At 32.3% G+C, this 19747-nt stretch overlaps 2 protein-coding genes across 2 annotated transcripts; both read left to right on the top strand.

Moving 5' to 3' along the window:
* Nucleotides 1-3390: 3390 nt before the first annotated feature.
* Nucleotides 3391-9003, top strand: LOC146162770 (large ribosomal subunit protein bL21m-like). The gene is made up of 5 exons (XM_083383514.1): nucleotides 3391-3574; nucleotides 3867-3988; nucleotides 5213-5376; nucleotides 7427-7583; nucleotides 8156-9003. The coding sequence occupies exons 1-5, from the start codon at nucleotides 3459-3461 to the stop codon at nucleotides 8218-8220; spliced, it is 624 nt and encodes a 207-aa protein (XP_083239640.1). The 5' UTR covers nucleotides 3391-3458; the 3' UTR covers nucleotides 8221-9003.
* LOC146162769 (1-acyl-sn-glycerol-3-phosphate acyltransferase epsilon-like) lies at nucleotides 9000-19747 on the top strand. The gene is made up of 8 exons (XM_083383513.1): nucleotides 9000-9133; nucleotides 9473-9582; nucleotides 10568-10679; nucleotides 11560-11721; nucleotides 12186-12306; nucleotides 12724-12835; nucleotides 13731-13946; nucleotides 15964-19747. The coding sequence occupies exons 1-8, from the start codon at nucleotides 9036-9038 to the stop codon at nucleotides 16167-16169; spliced, it is 1137 nt and encodes a 378-aa protein (XP_083239639.1). The 5' UTR covers nucleotides 9000-9035; the 3' UTR covers nucleotides 16170-19747.

Genomic DNA, 19747 nt, shown 5'->3' with positions numbered 1-19747 from the left:
CAAAGGCATAATAGGAAAACGCTTTGGTTGCTCCGCATTAAATGTATTTAGACTCTATTACATTGCTTAGACCAGCGGTTCTTAACCAGTGGGCCATGGCTCACTGGTGGACCATAATAACATTTGAGGTGGGCCACAGACCAATTTAAAAGCTAGATTTAGTTTCATTTGTGTCACTATATTTAATTTTACAGGAAAAATGGCTCGGGGAGGAATTAAAAAGGAATGTAAATTTATTGTTCAACAGCAAGTATCTCACTAATGCACGGTTGATTAAATAATCTGTTTTGAAATATGGTCTGCTGTGTTTTGTTCTTAACCTTTTTTACAGTTTTCTCTTTCATAAAAATTTATTGAACCACATAATCTTTTGGAGCTTAAATGGGCCACGAAAGAAAAGGGGTTTAGAAACACTGGCTTAGACAGAAAACAACGTTTTTTTAAAACTACTGGTTGTATACCTTAAATTTGTGACGTCATTTTCAAAGATTTCGTGCTGAGCCTGTCCCACAATATAATTTACGCGGAAAAACCCCTGGACTAATCTTAACAGATATAAACCAGCGTTGTAATGCCTTAAGTCATGACTTAAGTTCACTTATGTCGCTGTTTTTATAGGAGTAGATTTGAAAAACTTGAATTAAAATGAAATGGAAACATCAAGCAATTATTAACAAAATTAGGTCATTTATCTTAATTTTTGTACATAAAACAATTTGTCGCTATATGTTGCGTTTATTTGCCTGGTTAGGTTATTGCACATATTAATCGATTTACCAAAAGTAGGACGGGTTTATCAAAAGGACTATCGAAAAGACTTGACTTAAAGTTGAGTCTCTCTAAATATGACTTGACTCGGACAGCCAATGACTTGGAGTGGACTTTCACTAGTTATTTATTCAAAAATACTTGACTTGGACTTCCAATTTTCACTTGACTTGTTTAAAAATTGAATATTTTACCCATAATAATTTTTTTTTGGGCATTTATGACCAGTACTACAACAGTCGATCACCGGCATGCCACACCTTCAATTGTCATGCACTGTTACGTCACAAACGATGTAGTTAATATTACGTTTGCTATACATTAATGTAATTTAACTACTTTTTTCAGTTTTTGCTCTTTGAGTGTTTTTTTAGTATTGCGCTAACACACTCAGTTAGTTGCTGCTCGAAACGGTTTGCTGGCATATTTATATGTATTCGTACGGCAATTAATACAATGGTAAAAGCTAAACAAAAAAGTTTAAACTCTTTGCCCCCCCCCCCCCCAAAAAAAAAAAATTCGGCTTGCTATGCCTCTGTATGCTACAAATGATCGACAAATAACGCCTTTACGAGGAGTACGAGTATTTGCTATTGTTTATACTTTATTGTGTATCGAGCGAAATTAAATAATGAAAAACTGTTTGCAAGTACCGGTATTGTGTTGGATTGTCCATTTAGTTCTACCAGTAAAGGTAATTAACCGGTGACAGAGAGTTGAATTTTGGATGAGATTAGACCAAATAATTGTATAAATTAGGCTACCACAGTGTTTAAAAATAAAAATAAAAACTGGTAAACATAGTCAGGAAACAGTACAAAAATGACCTTTAGGTGTGCTCATGTACTTGTTCTTGGCTTGTTCGCAAACTTAAGTGTAGTAAATAGAACTGAGCCAAAGATTTTCATGGGGTAGTATGCGTACGATACGTGTTTTGGTAAACTACAAAAAACTCTTTTTTCCTGTAAAAATATACCAATGGGTTACTGACAAAGATTACAATTGTGACCTACCTAAATATAAATTAGAAAAAAGTAATTCAAATTCGGTAATTAGTTTTATTCAACAACAAAGCAGTTTAAATCAGTGGTTCTCGACCTGTGGTACGCGTACCACGGTACGCGAAGTCATTTGGGGTGGTACGCTATACGCAGTATGTTTTTAAGCAAAATTACAGTTTTACCAAAAAGTTAAGCATTTTTTTTATTGTAATAAAATATACACTCATCGTAATGATTGTGTAGTTCAATATTTTATGCTTCTTTAACGATAGGAACTATTATCTTTCTGGAACATCTATGCAAATTTATTTTATGACATAATAGCAAAAGAACAAAGAATCACAAAACTTGACCAGTATATTGTAAGTTAAAAAAGGGAAACGTTTTTGAGAGTAGAGAAATTTCCGGCCTAACTATAATTAGCTAATCCACCCCTTTTAATAATCCTATGTAGCCTTCATTTTGAGTAAAGTTGATTTTTTCGACGATTTGTTGGTACGCAACAAGATCATAGAAGCTCGAGGTGGTACGCAGTGAAAAAAGGTTGAAAACCACTGGTTTAAATCAACGAAAAAAATTGAAAACAAGAACAAATGGCGTCCAAATTTACCGACAGCTGTTTTTGAAAAGAACCTTTCTTCGCATGGTTGAGCACCAATGTGGTGTGAAAATCACAGATTGAAACAGAAATGGAAAGTGAACAAATCAATAAAGTTCGGAATTAATTATTTACGTGTTAAAATGTCAACGAAAAAATAGCAGTCGACTCATATGGTTGTGTGAATCTGGTGAAACTCGAATTTTAAGACCGTTTATGTTAAAATAGTGTAACACAACGTGTAAATCAGTTTTGGGGATTTTATCATAAATTTCCTTAAAGCTGTTTTCCAAAATTAACAGTTATGTGTAGCTTTTTATGTATGTAGTGTCGTACTACCTAATTAATACGTTCTGTTAGGTTAAAAAGGAGGTATGACTGTCTGTAAATGTATTAAGACAAGACCAGTTATGTCTGTACTACTATTGTGACAATTGTCTAAACCTCAAGTGTTTTCGACCTTTTTCGCCAAATACTAAGCGTTAGTATTAAAGCGAAGTTTTGGCGAACCACATGGATTTTCCTAACAAAAAACGATTCGCTATTTTTGAAATTGCAAATTTGTCCATTGCCTTCATTTTCATAGTCGGCCGATTTATTATTGTGTTTGGTTTAGTATCATGCAAAGTTAATGTGCAAATAGAGTTAAATAATTAAGATAGACTGTAGAGTAACTGAATGTTATACTTGCATTTTATGTTCAATCATTTTAAATTATTATCTTATATCCCAGGTATTTAAAAAAGGCAGTCTCATTTCTTGTTGTATGAAAGATAAAATGCTAAAATTGAGTTAAGCGTTAAAATGTTTAGTTACCTCTAACTGTTAACAATAATACTTGACTCACCCAAATAATAATTATACTTGACCCACCCAAATAATTATAATACTTGACCCACCCAAACCTAAAACGTTAATTCGCCCCAAATATTGTTAGCAATATAAGCCCCCGGACTAAAAATGTGCTAGGATTCTAGACGAGTCCTGAAATAATTTCAAAATAATCTTTATTTTTTTAGAATTTAGCAATTACTTTTTGTTTAGCTTAAATCAACAAAAAAATATATTGTTTTAAAAATAAATAGAAAATCATGAGCTTGTTAAACCAGAGCAAATCATTTGCTCGAACTTTAAACAGGTCATTTCTTTCAACATTTAACAAACCTAACGGTCGTGAAGTTAATCCACGAAGTTTTCTTGCACCAAGGTAAGTTTTTCTTAGCTGCTTCTTCATATTTAGTAAATTTTAATCGTACAACATTCCCATTTAATATTAAGTTAATTTAGCATACATTTTTTATTGAAATGAAACAAAATTAAAAAAAAAACTGTAATCGTTAGCAATGTTTTAATAGGTCAGTCTTGTAATTTAAGCTTATATTTTGGATGCAACCTTTCTAGGAATATTGATGAATTTTTCTGTGTTTCGTTATTATAAATCCTAGATAATAATAAGGTTTTTTTTAGTTTGTCATAGCAGCAATTTTTATTTCTCTTAGCGGCAACATTATGCAACTAAAGTGCAGACAGAAATACACCAATGTTGATCACATACCGACTTTTTACGACCGCTACGTTTTTCCTGAACCCCCAGAAATGGTTTCCGACGAAGAACACAAAAGTAAGTTGTCTTTCTTTATCAATTAAATTTTTTTTACGGGTTTTGTTGCGAAATGAACAAGTCAACAAATTATTTGGTTATTATTTGCTGTTTTGTCACGATATTACAATAAATGCCCCTTGCCCCCATGTCTAGGGATGTTCAAAGTAGAATATTGAATCCTTGTATTCGAATCCCGATGGGATCCGAATCCAATTCTGCCGTTTATTTTGGGTAATTGGAACCGATATAAATAAATGCCTTACCGCCGATTATTGCGCCCTGTGGAGTAGATTAAGATTAATCCATTCGCCAAACAAAATCGAGATTAAATGATTTAATAAAAATATACTAGCATTCGTTATTCTGGATTCGTTATTCTAGATTCGAAACCTATTATTCTAGAATACCTTGGGATTCTACTTTGAACATCCCTACTCATGACTGCATAATTTGTTTAACAAATCAATTTAAAAACACTTGGAATTGATAGTCTTGGAAACCTAATATTCTGTGATTCCTTGATAATAAATTGGAGATAATAAAATATCAGCTGAAGCTATGATTCAAGCTCATATCGAAACACTCGACCTTGGCATTGCAATTTGTTATCAAGCTACATTACAGATCCGTGCATGGTGTACCGTGTAATGGTGTAATACCTTGATGTTCTACTTTAACATCCTAAATTTCCACTTGTACACACTGTCAGCTGTTTGGAGCAAAGTCCAAGTAATTCCATATGAGACATGACCTTTAGACCAAATGTTAATCATTCAATTCGAACCACACCATAAACCTGTGCCATATCCTGTAGCACACAATGCGTTTAAAAATTACTTAATCTTGATTTGTCAGTTTGGACAATAGTGTGTACAAATTTAATAAACTAGTTCACAATGTTGGACAAACTAGTTAATGAGCATATAACAGTTTCACAAGAGATTTAAAATCAAGTGGTAATACAGTGTTGTATCATACAGCAAACATTGAATTATAAAAACTATGTTTCCCTTAGATAGATAGTTAAAGGGTTAAGAAGAGATATTTTCAAAAGGTGTAACGACAGTACAGTTAAAAACTACAAATTAATTACCATATTGGCTTATTTAATTTTTCCTGCTTATCGAATATATTTTTAAATACTTGGATTGACGTAATTTCAAACTTGAATGAGTGTATTTATTTACTAATTCAGCTAATTTATTGCTATTTTTTGTTAACATTTTTCATGTTTTATTTCAGATGTAATTGCAAAAGTGAATGAGTGTATTTCCAGCCCAGAATGTGGCAGACTGTTTGCCGTGGTTCAAGTTTCAAGCCATCAATACAAAATAACCGACCACGACTTGATAAGAACTGTCGGACAAGTATCTGCTGAACTCGGACAAACAATAAGACTAGAAAAGGTAATTTTTTCCCCGTATGATGATCCATTCTTCCTTAACATTAACAATAGATAACTTAATATACTAACACCAGAAGAATGTCTTTTTGCTATAAATATGCTGTTGCTACCAGGCATAGTATATTTAAAATAGGTTTCCTCTGGCATATATATATAGTCTTTTAGCTAGTTCTTCATTTACAGGGGTTCTTAAACTTTTTTAATTAATGCAGAACACTAAAAAATATTTTTTGTTGCATGAACCAAGGTTGGCAAAAAATAAAATGCCTTAGATGGGGTTTTATTCAGTGGTTTCCAACCCTTATGGCTTGTGGCGGCCCTTAGAATCCCCTATGACATTCTTAGTTTACTATAATGTCACAACAGGCTGGACAACAAACATTAACTTTACAAAATGTACTTTGATTTATTAACTTTAATCGTACACAAAGAATTGTTAAGAGGCATAACAATAGAGCAAAATATGATCCTTGAAGATCCCTAGTTATCTCATGGAACAAAGTTGGGAACACTTTGCTTATTGGTGGTTTAAGTGTTGTATTTAATGGGATTACTTTAATAGAATTATGTGTTGCTGTCTTAACACAGTATTAAAGTTATGCATTATTGCAACTTGGCACCATTTTAATTTACTTTTTAAATTAGGAAGAAAATAATTGACAACTAAAAAAAGTTACTAAATCAAAAAACATCTTTGATTCCTTATTCCAAGTGTTACAGCATCACCAACAAGAGGTTTTACATTATTGAATTTTCCTTTTGTCAGCCTTCCTTAAAAGGGTTTGTTTACTTGAATTGCTTCACCTCTATTGTATTCCAGAGGGAGCGGCAGATAATCAATATTGAGTTAATGTCACAGTCGATGTTTGGTTTATCATCACTGTCCATATTTGCATTTGAGTTGTTATTGTCAGATTTCTTTTTCTTTTTTTCGTTGTTTGAAGTGGTAACAAAATGAGTCACAGGCTTTACAATTTTGAGGTTTGGTTTAAAACCTAATATTTAATTTTAAGTTGTACAGATTCCAAAGATATATAATATACTGATTTAGCAAAGCGCTTGTTTTTGAACTAAGTTTGTGTATTGGGTAAAATATTTGTTATCAAAACTTTGTTTTTCTAACTCCTTTATTTAACTATTTTGCAAAATCACAGATTAAAAAGCTTGAACAAAATTAATGTATTTTTACCTATCTATTTCTTATATTTAGGGGGAGTACAAAACCGAGGATGTATAATATATTTTTTCAATTTTGATATTTTGTTCCAATATCTATATAATTAATATAGTCATATAAAGTATTTTTTTATATTTATTAGTACCACATTTTTTTCATCCAACAATTGCCTCAATTTGCCTTCATATAAAGAAACTTAAAGTAACTTTAATTGTTAACTTGCTAATTTCTAAGAACATTTCACTGCTTTGAATTACAAACCATATTTCAAATACCTCTAACAATCCTGATCAAAAAAGCTTTGGTGGTTGTATTTTTTCTGAAACCTTCCGGTGTCCTATACCTAGAACAATTTGGTGTCAGATCAGAATCAATACCATCTTTTAAATCAGTGGTTCTCAAACTGGGTCCACGATCGTTTTGGGGCCACAAGACAATTTTCTGGGACTGCGAAGCACCTGACAAAAAATCAGTATGACGCTCCTAAAGAAGAAAATTTTCTGTGCAATAAAATTTTCAGGCAACTTACTTTTCCAAACCAAGCTTAACAAACTCAATAATTAAACTATGACGCACATAGGTCTAATTGTGGGCAAAAAAAATAAAGCCAAACCCTGGCTCGACCTATATGCGATTAGTTGTTCATTAACATCACATTGATACCATTAAAAACAACATAGTGCTTTGTTTTTATTTGTGTATATTTTGAAGGGGAAAGTAGGCAATTTAAAAAAATGCGAGTGAACCGTTGCATAATTTTTTTTATAAAAAGAACCACTGCTTTAAATAGACAAGTTTCGATAAATATGCAACTGCTTGGCATAGGCTGCACATCCCTTTGTACTGTCCCTATAGATTTGTTTTTTTGTCGCAGGTTTTATGTGTCGGTGGAAAAAACTTCACGCTTGCCGGACGTCCGTTGGTGCGTCGAGATTTGGTGCGAATTGAAGCAACAGTAATAGAACACACCCCTGCTGTGGTTAAGGTGCTTCAAAGCTTTAGGAGAAGAAGACACTTTGAAAAGAGGAAGTGTAAGTGGTTATTGACAAGCCAACATAATCATAACTGCTGATAAAAATTTCTTTGATATGTGTTTGCCATTACAGATGTAAAATGCCGACATTTATACCAAAACCTAATAATTTTGAATTTAGCAGTACAGTCGATCCAATACCAAATGACATCATTTAAATAAGCTTAAACAAGCAAAACATATATTATTGAAACAATTCGCTGCCAAATTTTCTATTTAGCCAAATTTTATTTAGTGTTTTTTTTTTGTCCTCTTATGCTCATGTCAAGTTATCTGTGTTTACTTTGGTATCAGCTAAAGCTTTTCAAGAAAAGTTGGATTAAATAAATCTAGATAAAGTGATTATTATTGGGAGTTTGTTTTCAAATTATTTAAATCATTAACCTATTCCAGGTATAACAAAATAATCAGTATCTCTAACTAAGACTAACTGCTAATTCTCTGCTGTAGTTACAGAAGTATGTAATACTTTGAAAGACCTTTGGCAAAATTTAAAAGATTGTTCAATTCCTTGAAACACCCTAAAAATTATGGGTTATATTAAACCTATTTTTGTTTGTTATTTTGCAGTTTACACACCCATTCATTCAGTTCTAAGGATCAATTCAATACAAGCCTTCCCCAATTTGTTGTGAGCATAGAAACTTCACGACTAAAAAGGCTGCTTCTGCCGAGCCATACCAACTAAAAGAAAAACACTCAACTTAGGTGGAAGCAACTGAAAAAAAATTTGTACTTCAATCAATGGTGTTGCACCATAAGGAATATCTAATCATATGTCATCTTGGGATTTAAACAATCTAAGTTCCATGCTGAAATGTGTTTCAAGCAAGAGGTGACATCCACCTGATTCACCATTTTTCTATTCCTGCCAAATATTGAAAGAACACCTGGTATCAGAGATGAATAATACCAGTGACAAGCATCAGACATCAATTTCATGAGACATTTTATTGTTTATGTTTTGCTTTGTTGTCAACACTTCCTTTTAATATTATTTGTGTTGGTACCTTGTCAATAAGAGCTCTTGTTGTGTAAGTGGCTTCACACAACAGTTGCTGCATTTACAACTATTTCGTAATGATCTTAACTTTAAACACAACCAATTAATGGTTTTGATTGGAAACGCAAAATATTGATTTTTACCTTATGTTGTTCCTTACATTTCTCTCTGTAACGAATTTCAAAATGATTGACTTTGTAATGCTATCAAATGTATTATATGTATGTCTGTGTATGGATTTTCAAAGCCAAAAATTCTATATAACAATGCAAACTGTGTTCAAATATAATACAGTTCAAAAATAGCTTATTTGTTGTTGAAGTAAAAATAATCAGAACTTTTGAAACGCAGTTTCTCTTTTATACACTTAATGTGAACAAAATTATGAACTCTGGTGCTTTTTTATGTTTCAGGAAAAAAATAATTAGGAATGTTTAATTTGTAAATATGGATAAAAATGTATCATTACTGCGTAAAATCATATCACCATTCCTTATTACCCTCATATTTGCATCTACAATCCTATACAGCATTGTGTTAGTATTGTAAGTAAATAAATATTTTGTGTTTTCTCAATATGACACATAGCTGTCATTTTTATTTATAATAAGTTTTAATTAATTGCATCTTCAAGATTTTTTTGTTTTTTTAAAGTATTTTTCTGTAACATATTATGTTTAAAAATGTGGGTTTTAATTTGAATGATCAGTAGTGATATCTAAATTTTATTTTTTTATTTTTAAATATTTCATGCAAATTCTGTTTCAATCAGGCTTAAAGCAATAGATTTTTGTACAGAACAATTTAAAATCCATGTTTTCTTAAAAGGATTACCTATATTTCACTTTTTCTTTATTTATATCAAAATCGTCCCAATTTTTTAGCTGGATGCTTATTTCCTATTTACTGCCCAGCACTGTGTTCCATAAGTTTGAAGATGCATTGTGGGGTTTCTATCAAAGGATGGTTGTTTTTGTGTTCGAGCACTTTACAGGTAATTTATTTTCATTTGGAAAGCTAAAATTAATTAAAAAAGCTGTTAATTTAAACAATATGATATTGCAGCCAGACATAGCACAATAAAAAGAAGCTCTTCTGGTACTTATATACAGGATGCCTTTATTGTTAGTTTAATGTTGGAATTTATATATTTTATTGATTAATTAAAATCAAAAGAAAAAACTGGGGACCCACAATAGAGGGACAATATTTGACAATGTTTAATGTAAAAAAAAATATTTTTTTAATTGTATGTATATTTACAAAATATTTATTTAAATATTTAAAATTAAAAACAAAAACTGTACTTTGTTTTTTAAATTGTATGTATAGTTATAAACTATTTGTTTAAATATTTAAAAACAGTGTTGAAGTCATTGTGTGTTTGTGGTTTTGGTGTTATATAAAACTGTTTTCCTTTTTCCAACATGCATTTTGATACCGTTTTGGTGTATTACCACTTGTTTCATAGGCAGGATGTATTTAAGCAGCTCTCAGCACATTATTGTTTTGCTTTGGAAACACTTACTTTCTGATAAACCAAGCATAATAATTTTACACAAAACTCTTCCTGTCTATAATGATTATGAGTTAAACATTTCTGCTTATAATCTCTGCCAAAGCCCTTGCTTTTTTTTAATTTAAAAAATAAAATATTTTTTATGTTTTTAAATTAAATATTTAAAACACTTTCTTAGTATTCAACTTTCTTTTTTCATTCTTTTTAAGTAAATAAATACATTGAATACCTTTAGAAATGCACAATTTTTAAGCAACGTCTTAAAACTCAGATTATAAAATATGCAGTTTCGTAAATGGCATCATCAGTCTATATATGCAAACAAATAGTAAAAAATATTTAAAATATTAGTACTTTTTTATAAAACCCTATTATACTCTTATGCTGGCGTAACATTTAGCTAGACTAAAAATGTTTTTTTCAGCTTTCTATCATAATATTTTTTTGGTTTATTTTACAGGGGTTGAAATCTACATAATTGGAGAGGTACCAAGCATTGCAGAAAGTGTTCTGGTGATCAGTAACCACCAATGCATGGTTGACTGGATTGTCGGGGACTTTATGGCACTTAGGTAGGTGCTTTTACCGTTCTGATTTTGCATGCGCTTGCCAATGAAGTGTTTTTTTGCTCCAGGTGAGTACTGATTGACACCCACTCGCCTGGCTGGCAAGTTTCTAACGCAAAGATGATATGTTGTCATGTTATAATTGCTGCTGGACTCAATGTTTTGATCTGCAACAAATCATGTTAAATGCCAAGCACTAAAAGCAATCTATTGCAAAAATCGCTTACAAAATGTGCGCACAATTCCTAAAATGAATAAAACAATTGCATCAAACATGGGAAAAAGTCTCACACATTTGATACTCAGGAAAAATACAGAGCGCCCATAAAACAAATAAGTAAACATAGCGAATAGAAGGGTGCAGGTTAAATTATTGGATAAATCACTTAGACCAGAAGTTTGCAAACAACAAAAGTGTATTTTTTTTCCAGTCCTGTATCTAACAATTAAAACTTTCTCGAAAAAGCTACACTTTTTTGAGTGCAAATTAATACAATATTGCCCTGTGTAGCTTATTAAGTGTCTGTTGGACCATTAGGTGACCTGTGACATTTTGGCAAATAATAAAAAGCCTTACTGTTAGTTTGCATGAGATATTAAACACTATTTTGTTTATACAGTTTAAAAAATTGTATAATTTATAAAAAAAAATAGATTTATGTAACCAGCTGCTATTTTTAATTGATTTCAGGTTTTTAAAACCTGTGTGATATATATGTATATGTATATATATATATATTACCAATCCTAAAAATACTTTACACAGATTGTATGGGTTATTGTTATATAGCATAAAAATAAATCAAAGTTTCTGTTGAATATATCATACTCTTCTTGCTGTAGTTTATTGTCATCTGCGAATTGAAAGATTGTTTTAACTCTACAGACAGAATGTTCTTGGGCACATGCGATTTATATTCAAGAACAGTCTCAAGTATCTTCCCTTGTATGGATTTGCGTTCGGCGTGCACGGCGGTGTGTTCGTTCGCAGAGATGGTTGCCATAATAACAGGAATATGAAACACACGTTAAATATGCTACAGCAAAGGTAAAGTACTTATGTACCATATTTGTTTATTTCCTTTTTTGTAGTATGTTCGCAAATTTAACTTTTTTGTGTGTAATTTTGTGTTAGATTTTTGTCTTATCTTGAATATTTTTTGGAAATACTAATTAAGGTTACGTAACCTTGATTTATTAATATATTGTTTCGTAGAATTATGATAATTTTAAGCAACCTAATGAATGACTAATGACCAAATAAAAAGTTTTGTTAAAAGCAAACAGTACTAAATTATTTTCATTTTTTTATTGCTGTTAGTAATTTTTTACCGGATACCATGCTTTTTTACTGTTCTTTAAATTAAATATATTTACCTCTCACCCACAAAAAACTTTTTTCCCAGTTAAATAAATAGCATGTTTTATAGGTCTTATCAGAATCAGTTAAACACATTCTGATTTATTTAGAAATAAAATGTCGTTTTACTTAAAACTTTTGTGTTTTTACAGAAAAGCTGAAATTTATTTGATGCTGTACCCAGAAGGGACTAGATTTTCACCTGTGCGCAAAAACCTTCTCACTAAAAGCCAATCTTTTGCTACAAAAGCTGGTTTAAAACCCTTAAATCAGGTTTGTTGCATACCCAACATACTAATCCAAAATATCAACTTTTGTTACCAGGCATAATTTTAATGAAAAAAACAAACAACCAATTACGCAGCATAATAATACAATTTTGATAATATTTGAAAAAAACAATCAATTTTTTTGGTAAAATTGTGGTTTAACTAGTTTGTAATATTCTCTTGATTTGGCTAATCTAAGTCACAAGTTTTTCCATTCGCTTTTAGGGAAATTTGTTATTTTTTTACTTTTTCTAGGTTTTTACACCCAACTTTAACGCCAATTATTTAGTAAAGTTAAGTAAAAATTGATTTAATTGGTCTGAAATATTACAAAAAAACTGACTTGAGTTTTTAAAATTTTAAGTCTCCAATGTTGCTCTTTTTATCTAACAATTTTGTTCAATTTTTTTCTCTTTGCCAGGTTCTTACGCCAAGGGTAAAAGCGTTTGATTGTGCACTCAACTCTTTAAAGACCTACATCAAAGCAGTTTACGATCTCACAATATTTTACGACAAACCTGAAGTCTACACTGGTGAGTAGCATTTGACTAAATACATTTTCATTTTTGGTCGGAACATTTCAAGACATTTAAATAGTCTGCTTCCTCCCCTTCGTACATACAACGTAAGCTGTAGGAGATTTATAGCCCGTATTTAGCGACTGAACGTGCATGTACATTAGACAATGTGTATTCTGAAAGCAACAGTCCTATGGTTGTTTTTCGACTCGCTCCTCTCTGAGCCTGTGTAGCTTAGTTTGTAGAGCGACGGTCCCGGCTTGACCGGAGGTCGCGAGTTCGAACAAAGAAATCTTAAAGATTAAAATTAAATCAATATCTGATACCAGTTACTAGTGGCAGTTCTTGTTACATAATCCAATTGTAATTGTGTTATGTTTTTAGCGATGTTTGTTTTTTATTGGAATATATTATCAAAATGTATGCGAATGCCAATTTTCTTTCCTATGTGCAAATTAAAAAAATTCGGCATATTATTTTGTCATTGTTCCACAAAATTAGCGCTTCAAACTGACGATAGAGTTTTGTATATTTACCGGTCCACAAATATCAAAAAACAAAAAATGCCAACAACCGAAATATGTGTATATTATAAACTATCGTAAAAAATATTCACCCCTCCCCTATGTTTCACCCTGTTAAGCCTGGGTCTATTATGGTTATCATTCTTTCAGTCTGCGGTTGCTGTGCTTATGTCTAACAATTTATTGCGCCCACCTAGAATAATTTATGGAAATCAGAATAACAATTACGTTGTAAGAATATCAAAGCCCATACTGAAGTAGGTAGCATGTTAAAAGTTTCGAATAAATCTTAAGAAATTGAACCATACTAGACCCAGGTTAACAACCGAAATGTGTGTAAATATAAAACATTGGTAAACCCCCTAGTCACCCTACATTTCACCCAGGTAAGCGCCCCGAAGCCCCCCACGCCGTGTCGTTCCTGTGGGGTGAATGCAAGCGGGTTTACGTCAAGTTCGACCGGATCCCCATAGACCAGGTTGTGGGTGAAATATCAGCGCTGGAGACTGAACACGACAGTTCGTCTGAGGACGCTTCACTTAAGTGGCTCCACAAGCGATTCACAACCAAAGATCGACTCCTTGAGCAGTATTACGGCAAAGGTGAGTGTGATTTTTATGTTAATGTTTTGAGCAGTTTAGCGAGGGGCAAGTAGGGACGTGGCATGGCAGCCTTGAACTGTTTTCTTTCCCTGTTTCAACTGAGTAAATGCGAAATTTAAATACGTTTCTATTTTAATCATGTGCTAGAGATCGACCGATATCACTTTTTTGGACCGATCCTCGATTATCGATTTTCTACAATTTTGTCAACCGAGACCGATTTTTTTATATACCTGCAAAATGTACAAAACTTGAATTAAATGAAATTAAATCCAGATGACGTTTTAGTTTATATTCCTTTATTAATTATTAAACTATTTTTTTGCATATTAACTTGGCGTGATGCTAAAACCCAATTTTTTTTATCAAAAAATGTGGACGTTGTTTGTTGTACAGGAAAAATTATATCATATTTTCGTGCTAAAATATCGACCAAAGTATCGGCCTACATTTACCGATACCGATATATCGGTAGAAACTGAATATCGTCCGATATTGTCAGTAAACCGATATATCGGTCTATCTCTACTATGTACCCTCTAATTTAACTATGTACCCCCATTTTGATAATTGAGTTTTGGCCCAAAGGCTTCATGCGTCTCATAGTACCTTCGAAATTCTAAAATGAAAGTTTGGCAACTTAAACAAGATAAAGCATTGTTGATGTCCACTAATACTAATTACCCGATGCTAATGTGTGGAGTGTGGTATTCATTAGGTAATACGATGGTATCGGTGGCTATCCGCTACCTGATAAACCTAAGTGTTAAAAAGTCACAATACACCCTTTAACGCAGGGTTTCCCAACCTTTTACGATCTCGCACCACTTGGACGCTCTGTACTGCCACGCGCACCACTTCTTGCAGAACAACTAATTTGATCGAATAATATTTTAAGCTTACAACTAGCATTATTCAACGGTATTTGTAGCTTAAGGCTTAAGCTATAAAACAGTAGATTGTATCTATCAAGAGCAATCATTTGACATAATTAACGGCCACTGTCCCACAGCGTTGTATGCTTTACAAAGCAACTGTGCTCCTTGTCGACAATTGACATGGCCTATATTTTGAAGATTGCACTGTTTTGAAACAACAGGGATAGTTACGTAACAATGAATGGGCTCCGGAATTTTTTTGTAAACAAAACCAGATAAACAAAATATGAAGTTGTGAGTCCAGGGTTTTGTGAAAAAAACAAAAAAAAACCTTCGCGTACCACAGGTTGGGAACCTCTGCTTTAAAGGTTACAAATCACCACTTTTGTAACACTTTCAACCGAAGATTCTTAATATCTCTCCCCTTAAATAAAAGCCATCCAACTTCTAACCAAACGTTTGAATTTCATCTATTTTGCTTGTTTGTTTTTTTGCTTGAGCATAGAAATGACGTCATTTTTATATCGGAAAGGATCACGATACTTTTTGTCCGAAATATCGTGTTCGCTATCGGAATAAAATATCAAGCCCTACTTCCTAAAGTCGTCCGATGCTTGGGTACTAGGGAAATTTGTTATTTTTTTTACTTTTTCTAGTTTTTTACGCCCAAGTTTAAGTATTTAGTAAAATTAAATAAAAATTGATTTAATTGGTTTGAAATATTACAAAAAACTGACTTGAGTTATTAAAATTTTAAGTCACAAATGTTGCTCTTTTTATCTAACAATTTTGTTCGTAACACAGGTTGGAAGTGCCAATCCGATACCAAATTAATATCTGAATTTCAGTTGTTTTGCGATAAAAACGCTGCGATTCTAGCGTAAGAAGTAAATTTATTAAAAAATCATAGTTTGACGACTGGACTTATTTTTGCTAAAGCAAATTCTTGCCCCAGCAACCTGAAAAACTTCCCTTTTACCTTCCGCCATACACTTCAACACATCTCCAGTGGCCTGACTTCCCGCTTTCTGCAGTATGTTGTCCACACAGCTGTCGGACAACCCCCCCTACTTGGATTACAATGCAAAATCCCATAAAGTCAATACTCAAAAGTTACTCTACCTTTTCTTACATTACAGACTCGGAAAATTGCCTTGACGAAATGTTCGGAGCGCAGCAAATCAAGAGATCAGTTCTCCCGCTTTCAAGCACTTTGCCAGCAGCTCTGAGCTTTCTTCTCATGCACGCCTTGTTCCTCTGCTTTCCATGGGGAAGGTACATCTACCTTTTTATTTCGACGTTTGGTGTTGCTGCCGCATGGCTGTACGCACATTTCCGATTCTGAAAACGGGAATTTACTGTTTTTTGTTTGAATTTTAAACCCATGCAAAAGCACAAAGCTTTCGTGCTTTTTTTAAAGAGATATGATTTTGATTTTTTTGCTTGCACGAATATGTTCATCGCACCATAGTTACTATCGCAAGAAATAACCTGAAACACTTAAGGAAGTAGGAATCTCCCGCAGACAATAAAATGAAAAAGATAGATTCTTGCTTTGGTATCAGATGATCTTAAGACTGTTTATAAAAACAGGCATAAAACAAAAATATATTTCTTAATTTTTTTTTAATTTTTATACAAAATATACATTTCTGTAAAATTTTAAGAAATGATTTTATGTTTTATACCTGTCTTTATAAACTGTCTTTAGATTGTGGCAAGAAATAGAACACGCTCATAGAGCCTTTCTACACAAAGATGTAATTTGTTACTGCAAGACAGCTGTCTACAACGTCATATAATTACTGTGGAATTTAATTACCGTGTAACAAAATTATAATATTTTTTTGCAGAAAATATGCAAACGTTAATAGGATCGAGGGAACTAATCATTGGCGTAATTTTAAACCTTGACATTGATTCCTCCAAGAGTTTATTTGCATGTTGATTTATAAGCAATCCCACATAAAAGCTTTGATTTAATTTTGAATGTCATGTACACATTTTTCCATCCTACTTTATGCGAATGGCGCTACAAAGGTTTGCAACAACTCATTCAGAATCCGTAGTTTATTCCAAGAATGTGCGAAATAGAAGCAATATCGACGATTGTAAACAAGACTTTGACCTGACCCAGAATTCGTGAAAATCGGTTCAAATTTAGAAAAATCTAAGTCGGTTTACATTTACAGTTTTTGTCGAGCTACTAATCAATCAAAAAAAAGGACTGATAAAATAAGATTTTTTTCAGAAAATGAAGAAGGTATGGCTACCCTGGTTGTATATTTTATATTAGTTCATTTTGCAAATTTATATTTATTTTTACAAATTTTAGAAAAAAACAAGATATGGCGACCCTGATTGTATTCTGTATAACTAGCTTATTTTGCTAAAATGTATTTATTTTTACAAATTTTAGAGATTAAGGACCGTATGGTGGCCTTAAGTGTACATTTTATAAAAAGTTTTTTTTTGCAAAGTTATATTTATTCACAATAAGGGTTAGCGGGGTATTCAATTGTTATGCATACGTATACTAGGGAAATTACTTCGCGATTTTACAAACGCACTTCCTTAAATTGCACACAGTATGATAAAATGCAATCTTAGTATGCTTTCACAGCATGCGGGTTATTGGTATCTATTTAAAATGCACATTATATCGGACGTCTTTAGAGAATTTACACACACTCGAAATATCTTAAAACTTTGCAAAAGTTTTTACTTTTATTATTTTTGCGTCATGTATAGAACTGCAATTTTTCTTCCCAAAACAATGTTATTTTTTTCATGCAGCATAACTGGTACTTATGTGACCGTGAAGCCCACTTGGTACATAAAGGTGCATAACTATTTACTTGTTATTTTGCCATTGGTTGTAAAGAGATTTCCTTAACACATCACAAAATGACAAGGATTGCCACAACTTTTGCATAAAAGTCGACCTTTGTAATATAGCAGATTTGTGGCATAAAAAAAGTATATCGTTTCCTTTTTTCGCCCTTTGTTTCAACCTTAAGCCCGTTTACACTACAGCTGCGCTGGGCGTAATTTGCATTTAAATTCTATTGTGGCGAGCGTTTCACTCTTTGCTAAACTCAAGCCCGGTGCAGCAACTGCAGATAGCTTAAAGTTTCACGCTTTGCTAAACTCAAGCCCCGTGCAGCAACTGCAGATAACTTAAAGTTACGCTTTGCTAAACTCAAGCCCCGTGCAGCTGGAAAAAAATACGCTTTGGAGCGATTTTTACACCCAGCTCGGCTCACTGCAGCTGTAGTGAAAATAATTTCACACCCAGTGCAGCTCAGCCCCGCTCAGTGCAGCTGTAGTGTAAACGGGCCTTTAGAAGTAATTTTTTTTAACTTTTAAGAACCTTGGTTAAGAAACCCATGTTGGTAAAAGTGAACTTTGAAAAAACGTTAATTGCAATATGTAAACAAAACGAATTTCGTATGAATCTCTTTATATATATTCTTTCGTTTGAAAAAGTATAAAAAATGCCACGACCATATAGATTAATGCCGTCATTTTGAGGTCACATTTCAGTATTACGCAAATGCATGACTCCCAAGGCGCACTTGGCTATTTTGTTTTCCACTATAGTAACATGTTTTAACGGTGTCGCATTTTAACACGCAGAATGCACAATTCCTGCTTACCAGTTGACACAGTTTTTTGTAAAATCTTCCATTTTCAAGTATTCTTTTTTACACAAACGTGCTTTCAAAGATAATTTCCGTGTGACCACTGATGTTATTACGTTTTACGTAGATAAAGTGACTTTTATACATTTTTTTCAGAATATATAAAGTAAAACGTTAACATAGTATAAAGTTTACTTTTCAAATTTTGTGCTTATTGGAACTGGAAAAAAGCCAAAAAAAAATAAAAATAAAAAAAATCATATGGTATTTATTTAAGTTCTCCATAACTTGACCATGCAAATATCACAATAATGTTAAAGGTTCCATTATTTTAAAAATGATCTATTTTATGCACTATTACCTATGAGGTATTTAAAAGCTTGCTATGATATATTTTAAAGAGAAACTTAATATATTGTTTAAAATTTTATATTTAGGAAAATATTCTAGTAATAATTGTATGTTTATAAAACGTGTTATATTATTGAAATGTTTTATTTCGAAAGTGTGTTTTATATATTTTTATGTGATGCTACTAATACACTAATAGTTAGTGAGATGATAATATTTTGAAAATGTCTACAGTCGTTTTTTCCCAACTTTTTTCAACTTTAACGTACGTATACCACTGCTGCGAAGTATATCTAATTACTCTTTACAAAATTATACCAAATATATCTTTCTATGCGAATAGTGTTGCGGTTTTGCACATTAATGCATTTCACCCATTTTTCACGCTACTCAATGATTTGCAAATTAAAAAACATGCAATGTTTTAAAAATATTTCTTCTTGCATTTTCTTGTAAATTTATTTTTGTGATGTTTTTCATGGCAACTGTAAGTGTATTACATAGGTCCGTTCAGTTCAGGAGTCACTAAACTTTTCATAAAAGGATCTGATAACTCTCAACCCTGACCATCGTCGGCCGGATCTATAAATTTTTTTGGGCAAACTTATTAACTTAATTATCCTTATACGAAGGAAATATAAATAACTATGCAATAAAAACTGTAGTCAACCTTACTAAATTGTTCACATTCAAATTTTGCCAAAATTTAGTTTTAAATTTCATTCGAAAACATTTCAACTTTACTTTATCTTCATTTAAAAAAATGTGCCGCGGGCCGGATATAATGACCCAGTGGGCCCGATCCGGGGCCAGTGGCTGTAGATTGGTGACCCCTGAGTTGGTTGAACAGTGTATACTATAAAAAAACGTATGTTTTGTTTGGTTGACGTTCGTTGCTTTTTTCTCGTGCGTTTTTTACTTGATGCTG

The sequence above is a fragment of the Ascidiella aspersa genome, chromosome 3 (genome assembly GCF_963924565.1).
Source record: "Ascidiella aspersa chromosome 3, kaAscAspe10.2, whole genome shotgun sequence".
Lineage (NCBI taxonomy): Eukaryota > Metazoa > Chordata > Ascidiacea > Phlebobranchia > Ascidiidae > Ascidiella > Ascidiella aspersa.
This window is presented reverse-complemented; position numbering and strand designations above follow the sequence as displayed.